General features: G+C 30.4%; 1 protein-coding gene across 1 annotated transcript; it reads left to right on the plus strand.

Moving 5' to 3' along the window:
- The first annotated feature begins 450 nt into the window (after positions 1-450).
- Positions 451-858, plus strand: LOC107486814 (uncharacterized). The gene has a single exon (XM_016107383.1). The coding sequence runs from the start codon at positions 451-453 to the stop codon at positions 856-858; it is 408 nt and encodes a 135-aa protein (XP_015962869.1).
- The last annotated feature ends 9,121 nt before the right edge of the window (positions 859-9,979 follow it).

The raw sequence follows: 9,979 nt of genomic DNA on the forward strand, positions 1-9,979 counted from the left end.
TTCAAAGATTCATAAGAAGAAGATATTGATAGAAGCTCTATCCCAACTCCTCGTAAATGGATCAACAGAGATCGAGAAGCAGGACATGATCACCTTTTCCAAGATTACTTTGCAAATGAACCGGTGTATAATGCTGACATTTTTCGACGGAGATTTTGAATGAGAAGACATGTGTTCCTTCTGATAGTAGACGCTCTCTCAAACTTCTATCTGTATTTCCAACAGAGGATTGATGCAACTGGAAGAAGAGACTTGTCACCACTCCAAAAATGCACCGCTACGATACGAATATTAGTATATGGCATAGCAGCTAATGCTGTTGATGATTACGTGCGCATAGGCAAGAGCACTACAATTGAATGCTTGAAAAAATTTGTTGGTGTCATTTCGGTGTTCGAGGATGAATACTTGTAAAAACCAAATCTAAATGATGTACGACGCCTGCTACAAATGGCGGAGGGTCGTGGCTTTCCTAGCATGTTGAGTAGCATTGACTGCCTGCATTGGCAATGGACAAATTGTCCAAACGCGTGGAAAGGTATGTACATGAGTGGTTATCGTGGGGTTGCAACCATAGTACTTGAGGTTGTAGCATCTTCAGATCTTTGGATATGGCATGCGTTCTTTGGAATTTCTGGTTCAAATAACGATATCAATGTGTTAGATCGTTCACCAGTGTTCGATGATATTCTAAATGACCGTGCTCCAGAGGTAAATTATACTATTAATGGTAATAATTATACTATTGGATACTATTTAGCAGATGATATTTATCCTGAATGGGCTACATTTGTCAAATCAATCTCAAAACCACAAGGGGAGAAACACAAGTTATTTGCACAATACCAAGAAGGATAAAGAAAAGATGTGGAGTGAGCATTTGGAGTGTTGCAAGCACGCTTTGCAATTATACGTGGTCCAGCTCGATTTTGGAAAAAGAAGAAACTTGCCAACATAATGAGAGCTTGTATTATATTACATAATATGATTGTTGAGGATGAAAGAGACACTTATGTAAAAAGTTTTGCTCAAAGCTTTGAGTATGACGATGTCGAAAATGGCTTATCACAACCTCAGTTGGGAGAGGAAGATTTTGCACCATACCATCAATTTCTCCAAAGAAATGCCCAACTTCGAAATAGGCAGCAGCATAGACAATTGAAAGAGGATTTGATTGAACACATATGGTAATTTTACAATACTTGTCATCAACTATAGAGTTTAATTATGATTTTCTTTGTATTAAGTAATTTTACAAATTAGTGTAATACCGAATTATATATTGTGTATTATTGTTACATATAATTTTTTTAATATTAATATCTTTTAATAGTGAATTATTTTTAAATTTATAAATTTAAATAATATTATTTAAAAAAATAATTACATTAATTTTAAGTATTTGAATTAAGAGGTAATGACCAAATCAGTACCCGGAAGATTTAAACGCTGACATTTCGGTACCTGACTATTGTTATTGACAAAATGATACCTGAATTTTTTAAAAATTTTCCAAGCGTGTCCTCGTGCTTGCTGGACCATAGCTCCGACGAGTAAGATGCCTATGTGTTCACCAGATTTTGCTGACAAGAGAACTTTATTTTGAGTTGGAATTTGTAATTAAAAATATGACTAGCCTACCTAGAAATTAACCCAATTAGAATTAGGATTTTGCCCCAATTTAATTTTGTCCTAAAACCTAATTTTTCTCTCTTCGTTCACTCATAGTAGAGGATCCAAATCTGGAAGATGCAAGCAGTTAGGGCTCGTGGAAAAGCTGCAACCGTGAGAAAACACTCATCGATTCAAGCCTTCGACGTGGATGGTAGTTCAAGAAGTGTGAGTAAAATCTATGATGGTTGTTGCTTTTGTCCCCTTCCAGTGGTTCCGTTGAAGTCGAAGATCAGTAGCAACCCTGATAGATGGTTTCTACATTGCCCTGGGTGGAAGGTAAGTTTAGAATGTTGATGGATACGTGACGAAATAATGCAATCTTCTTGGGTTTGTTTTCTCCGCTTATTCAATTTTAGTTTTCAATCGTCCTCTGATCAATGAATTTTTTGTGCCGTGCTAGAACACACAAATACGTTGTGGGTATTTTCAATGGTTGGATGAAATAGAAGAGTAATGTGTGAAAGGAGGAGTTTTTTTGGAGAATAGCAACATAGTGAACAAATCAAAACCAAAAAAGAAAAGCAGAATCAATTTGGACAAAAAGCGTAAATTTTTTACTGGAGATAGTCTTATTTGAATAACAAAGAGCGTTTCTAAAGGAGATTGCTTAGAGTTGGATTATTATTATGTTGTCATGGCTGTCCTATGATAAAACAATACATATCAAATATAACTTTTTATTTATTTGTAATAGAAGGGTAAAATATGTCAGAATCAAAGAAGAGAAGGAACTGTCGCTTCTTAAAAAAGTGCGCTTCTTTAATAAATATAATAAATTAATTTGCAGCGGTTGGAACATTTAAATCATTGTTATCTTGATCAATTTATATAGCAGAAGCAAAACCGCTATTAGAATTGTCACTATTTAGTCAATTTGCAGCAGTTTTGGCAAATGGCCGCCAATTTTCAAACGCTATCTCCCGCCTCTGCTGTAGTCTAATTTTAAGATTGATGAAATGTTTAGTAATTAACTCATTAGTTTATTTAAGTAAATATTATTAAAGATTCGAATTATGCTTTGTATTTATAATAATTTATTAATTAATGACAAATTTTTAAATAAAATTCAAATCACAATAAATTAATTTTTGACTTACAGAATTTAGAGATACTGTAAAAAAAAATATAGGATTGATTTTTTAATTTTGAATTTCTGTAGATTATCCATTGGAGATTTAGTGTCTAATTGTGATATTACTGAAATATGTGATGCTTATTAGGGGTTGATGCACATAAATAAAGTTTATTCGGGCTTAAAGTTTAAAATTTCAAATATTTATCTCTTGATAAAATGTGAATTAATCGATAATATTAGAGAGATAAATAAAAATCAAAATTTGTCATATTTGATATTTATTAATTATTATAATAATTAATAAATATTAAATAAAATAATTTTTGACTATCTTTTTATTAATTTATTTTGATTAAATATTTTCGATAAATTAGTAGTATAAAATAAATTTTAAGTTTCTATAAAGGTTGCACAAGGATGAAATAGGGTAATATCTAGATTTTTGTTTAGAGTACACGTCTCTTAAGAAAAAAATCAAAAGTTATTTTGTTAAAAATTAAATTTTTTGAAAACTAAAATGATAGTTTATTCGGATAACATATTTAGGCTGGCAAGATGGTTGATTAGTAGACACTAATCCATCAATCAAAGAAAGATTAATGTAATCATTACGTATCAATAAACAAAGTATTCATGCCTACCCTTCTTTTCCTTACAATGAACTATATATTGAACATACTAAATGTATACAAAAAATTTCTGCTAAATGTGATGATATATATAACAATTATGCTAAATGTATACAAAAAAATTAACTATAAAATCAAATATTTATTATAAGGGATGTAATATAAAGTTTTGGAATATATTTTGCTTACTACCAAAACAAATAAAGCAATAAACAAATGGGTTCTTTTGCTTTGTCTTTTGTAATATTGGCTGGTCCTCATCAACTAAATTGTCTGATCAGATAAGATTACAATTATTTCATTAGATTCAAATACAGTATTATTTAACTTATTATTAATAATTTTTTTATTATATTGGATCCACATGGATGCTGCATTACTCTAATTAATTCTAAATCACTTAATTAATTTTGAATGACATGAATTACAATCTTTATATAAACATGGAGTGCTGGAGAAAATAACTTTATAATTTGCAAGTTTGATGATAGAGATGATCATAAGTAGTACATTATCGTTGACATGTCAAGTTAAATTTTTTTTTTCTAAAACTAAATAAGTTCAATCATTGAGAGGTATCTATTTTAAATAGCTTATTACACAAGCAAAACTTTCACACACTTTTGCAACCTTTAAATCATATCATAAACATTTCACATGCAACAACCCATTTTAGTCATTAAGCTGAGGTGTTCTGCAAGCCTCTCTAATCAATATATATTTTAAATTGTATTTTTTTTAGTTAATGGGTCGAATTTTCGGGATTAGTTGGAAGACGGCTAAAAGTGCTACTTCTTTTTTGAAAAATATAAAAATAAAAATAAATGTGCTGTCCGTTTAACTTGCGGACTAGTCCGATTAATCTCTCATTTTTTTGTTAATCAGGTTCAACCCCTTTAACCTAAAATTTAAACGAACTTAATTTTAGAGATAAAATCTGTTATTTAAATAGTTAAACGGACTGCCCGATAAATTTAATCCATTTTAACGACCCACGCATGTAAAGAAGTCGAGATACATGGTGTTTAAGTTATATAAAGTTAGCATTTGTAGAAAGCGATAGAGTTGGTAGCTAGTTTTCTGTAATAAAAGTCTCACAATACTAATTTTATTATTGTTTTAACGATTAAAAAAATCATATTATTCTAAAATAATTTTATTAAAAATTAAAAGGTCTATTTTTTTAGATAAAGACCACTTTATCCTAAATAAAATGAATATAGGAAATTCAGTATATATTTTTTTATTGATGAAAATTTTTGCAAATATAATCTAATTATTATTATAAAGTAGGGTCTATCATGTTCTTAATCCTGCAATTTCATATATATGAAGTTTTTATCAAGCTAGCAAAACACTATATTCATAAACAAGTCAATGTTTTTTGGTTTATGTAAGTGGTTTATTGTGTTAGTTTTTTTTTTTTTTTGTCGGTGGATTAGATAACCCTCAATTTTAGGTATTTCAGATGGATTGAAAAATTCTCAATTCAAGTACACAATACATCTATACATTCTTCATACATTTACTAGATTTTTTTTTTCAATTGCAATTTCTAGAATTTAAATGCGAGACCTTTAAAGTGGAAAAAGAAGAGATATGTCATATAAGTTAAAGCTCATTGACAATGAGTTAGATTTGAAAGTTAAAAATGTTTTTGAGAATTTTGTCTCAATAAAATATACACAGGCTTCAAACACGTGAGGATCAAGTTTGATTCCAATTACTTTAGTTTTTGTGAAACTGGTGTTTTAACTATGTAGTAAAAATTTTTTGCAGAAACAATAATATTTTTCAATTTTAAATCGATTATTATCAAATTAATCGAGGACGTACATCACCATGAATATGAGTATTTTAATTGATAATTAAAAGGGTTAAGTACGATTTTGATTTCTAAATTAGGAGTTAAAATTTTTTTTCGTTCTCAACTTTTTTTTGCATACAAAATCGTCTCTAAGTTTTAACTTGGTTTTAAAATCGTCCTTCAGACAATTATACCCTCATCCCCTATCACAGTTTTATCATCTCCTTTTTCGCTATGTTTCTTGTTCATCCTTACTCAGTAATTTCCATAAATTTGTTTTCATTGGTCATTCCTCATATTTGAGTTCGGATTAAATTCAAACTCCTTTACAAAACTTGTATATTATAAAAAATAGACCAAAATACTTAAACAATAATCAACAATTTCAGCAGCATCCAATATTTCAGATTCAAGTCAAATCAGAAGTAAAAGTTCATCCAATCAACAGAGCATGACATTGTAGTAATATCAACAAATCAGAATATTCATCAAGCAAAAATTTCATATATTCATCAGATAACAATTTGAAAATAGATCTACGAGCAAAAAATTTCACAACAAATTTTGCTTATATAAGACAAACAAAAAATCCAGTTCACACAGAAGAAGAAGAAGAAGAAAAGGAAGATCGGATTTCAATTTACTAGTTCAACCATAGCATCTACAAGTAACGTCAACAGAAATTACAAATCAAGCAACAATTCAGCACGACGAGTAAAGAGGACCAGCGGAACAACGGCGGGTGGTAAGGGTCATGGAGTAGCGACGAGAATGCGGGGAGCAGTGACGAGCCACAAGGAGAGCGGCAAGTAGGGAGGAACAACAGCGAGCTGTGAGGGATGAGGACCAAAAGCGGCGGCGAGGACGAGAAGCACCGACGGCAGTGGAGGACACAAATCCCTCTTCCTTTCTTCGCGATCAGTGATGGTGGCTCAACGACAGCGACGAGTCCAGTACAACGACGCGGTTCAACAGTGGCGACAAGCGTAGGACGACGGCAGCTCTTTCCCCTCCCCCCTTTTCCCCCTTGTGATCCCTTCCCCTTTCTTCTTTCCCCACCCCTTTCGTGATCCCTGCCCCCATATGATCCTCTGTTTTCTTTCATTCATTTTTTTATATTTTTTAATCAAGGACAATTTGATAATAAAAAATAAAATTTTGGTAAAAAAGACGATTTTAAAATTAAGCTAAACTTTAGGAACAATTTTGTAAATAAAAAAATTGGAGACAAAAATTTTTTTTAACTCCTACCTTAAAAACTAAAATCACACTTAATCCTAATTAATACTAGTCACATACTTTTTAAATAAAAAAAAAAGATTATTACATGAAAATTAAAGATGCTGCCATATATAACTAGTACACATAAGGCAAATAAGCTTTTGACAAACCTATTATGTAAGACCAACAACTTAATCATATTGTATTAGTAAACTAGCCAATATAAATTCTTACATATGCAAGGAAGATGATGAGTTTAATTAATTTGGTAATTTAAGTAACAGAAATATATGATAACCAAAACAAATTAATCAAAAAACAGTAAAAATATATTTTATTTAATATTTATTAATTATTATAATAATAAATAAATTTTAACTTTTTTTTTTCTTAGCATCATTTGGTAACAGAAATATTTGGTAATATATAAGGACGTTGAACTGAAAAATTGTGTCGAAGATAATAATAACAACTAATAAGAATACCTTTTTTAATATCGTAACATCTGACTCTGGCGCAACCTAGCGCAATAATTCCATTCCAAACAACTTGAACATAGGGAACGCAAGTTTGATTCCTCTGATCAGTACAAGAGTTGGATTCGTAATTATAATATTTTTTTGTTTTCATCCAACGAACCACAGCATCTACTCCACTAATAGGTTGCGAATTTTTTATAAAAAGTCGGCCATATATCTTACTCCAACCAGCTGGTTTTAATTTACAGCTTTTAGCGCGATTATTTACGAATGTACGAGCAAGATCTTCCATTTTGCTGTTCCACTCTAATGGATGGACTCCAACACTTGCACGTGCATGATTGTGAACTTTAAGATAGTCTTCTGGATAGTTTTCTTGAGCCATTAAAAGCAATGGAACTATACTTATAAACTTTATTACCACTACCCAAATCTTCATTTTTTTTTTATGATTGCAAAAATTGAAGGCAAGTATTGAATATGGATTCATGTGTGTGTATATATATATATATATATATACATATATGGTGCCTTCTATGGTACCTATTACCTTATTGTACCTATGGTGACTACAAAGAAGTTTACCAATTAGTTGTGGACATTTGGTAACTGAAAACGTATCATTAAAAGTGTTGCTTAAAGAGAAAGTGTTACCCTTAATCGTTAACTTGGCTCTGATACCAATTTTTTAATTTGGATTTTTCTTTTAATTTCTTTTTCGAAATTTCTATTGGTACAGATGCTTTATAAAAAGTTTTGACCATAACTTTTCAATCTTGTTTTAGTTTATAATATTCTTTTTTGCATGGATTATTGTATATAAAATCTTTTATCTGTTTGTCTTTTTCTTTAATATAATTTCTCAAATCCTCAATAACTTCTTTTATTTCTACACTTTCTCCTGTTTCTAAATATCTGTTTAATTTTTCAATTTCATTTTCTATTTTTTCTTTTAACAGCTTTAATTCTTTTAAATCATAATATGGTGTCCCAGGCATTTATAAATTTTTTAAGTTTAGCTCCAACTTGTTTATATTTGTTCTTATTTCTATCCTTTTTATTATAAGGTCATTAATTTCGAATTGAAGATTATTTAATTCTCTTTTATACTCCTTTATTTTACTTTTTAATTTTTTCGCCCTTTTTCTTTTTATTTTATTTTCTGGTCTTTCAATCTTTGTATACTTCATTAGTTATCTTAGAATTTCTGCAAATTCTATCATCAATTCATCAATTTTTTAGAGATTTTATTAATTTTTCTAACTCTTCAACTTCTCCTTTCAATTTTTCATAGATTATTTTTAGAGTTTCAAATGCTCTTTGATTTATTTCAGAAAACTGTAAATAATTCAACCGATTTTCTCTTTCAAAAGAGCTCTTGTTTCTTGTCTTGATAGGTTACATATATTTTCTCTTTATTTATTGTCATAACTTAGTGTTTAGGATTTCATTTAATTTTTGTTTGTTAAAGCATAATTTATTGCATATGTAATTGAAAATGGTTCATCGTCTTGTTCCATTAGATTCTTTCTGTGAAATTTATAAGCCAAACTTATAGATCTTCCAAGATTTTCAGTTGATAAAGGTATAGCGTCTCCAAGATGGGCATTGAATTTAACATTTATGTTTGCCAAGTTTCCATGAACAATTCTAATTATTTGATCTATTGGGTCATCAGTAATTCTTTTGTCACAGATTGCTAAGCTTATTGGTGAATTAATTCCTTTCATATATGTAGATTTGATTAAGACTTGTATAGTACTAATATGAATCCATCCAATTTTTGATCTTTTTTGTTGATCCTTAATTTTCTCAATTTGTTTACTCAATTCTTCATCATTTATCAAAGCTATTTTAAGTTCTCCATTAGCAGATTTTATCTTTATAGGGGCTTCAAGTTGAATTTTTCCGTAGTATATTATATTTTTTCTATTAAAAACTTCTTTTAAAAGATTTTGTTTATTAAAATTTTCATTTGATTTGAGATTTAATTCTGTTTTTAGAACAGCCTGTTTTTCATTATCTAATAAGGCAGATAATCTATAATAATCAGATTCTTCCATTAATTCTAAACTTTCTAAATAATTCATAACTATGAGATTAAGATAAAGGCGTACCTTTCTGGAGAAAAACTTCCTTTATTTAGAATATTTTACATAAGATGTTTTTATCTCCAGAGGGGAGATTGTAGATACTAACTCCAGAGGGGAGTTTAAAATTGGTTTTTTCTAAGGGAATTCTTCTTCAAACTATAGAATCGCCTCGGCCGCTTCCTCCTTGCTCTCCTAGCATATGAGTACTCTTAGCCTTCTGCTTTCTATTGTTTGATGCCCTTTACAATTGCCTAAGCAACCTATTTATAATGGTTGGGTCTGATGGACAATTCCCATCCTTACCCTTCTTATGACGTCATTGTTTATTATCTTGCACCAGCTACATTGTTGGTGCTCTATGACCTAAGCGCTTACGTCATTATGCAATAATGTTGAGAGATGCTTCAGATGTGCTGTCTTCTCCTTTCATCATGTGACCTTCAGATGCGTTGTCTTCTTCCTTTATCATGTGGGTTGATTCCGTTTCATTATTGCTTTCTTCAGATAACTCTGAGACACATAGCTGGCACTTGTGGTCTTTTCTGTCTTTTATCAAATAGCAGAGATTCCTCTTTATCCCTTCGGGGAGTTTTTCTAAGAGTCCAGATAAGTTGTAGAATGCTGATTCAAATTCCACTAAGAGTCTCATCTCTCTTTCTTCAATTTCATTCCTTTTACTGGACACAAGCAAAGTATTTCTGCTTTTATAATTGATTCTTGTGTGAGATTCCCTTGTTATCTTTTGAGTTCTTTCGAAGACCCTTGCTAGTGTGCTGGCTAGTCTACCTTCATGACTGTAGATTGTTAAATCCTGAACTTGATCAATTGGTTGAAAATTTCCTGGGAAGACGGACATGAAGATACTTGATGTGCTGGAACCAAGCATTCTTCTTCTTCATTAAAAATAGGTTGACTATTCGTAAATTTTAGGGATATATCCCTTGGATTTACGTTGTCAATCATATTTTTAAATCTCTTTACTGCATCAATGAATCCTGCAG

The sequence above is a fragment of the Arachis duranensis genome, chromosome 4, assembly GCF_000817695.3.
Source record: "Arachis duranensis cultivar V14167 chromosome 4, aradu.V14167.gnm2.J7QH, whole genome shotgun sequence".
Classification (NCBI taxonomy): domain Eukaryota; kingdom Viridiplantae; phylum Streptophyta; class Magnoliopsida; order Fabales; family Fabaceae; genus Arachis; species Arachis duranensis.

What these genes read in the sequence shown, in the direction of transcription:
- LOC107486814 (XM_016107383.1), top strand. Translation starts at nt 451, where the DNA reads ATGGCGGAGGGTCGTGGCTTTCCTAGCATGTTGAGTAGCATTGACTGC.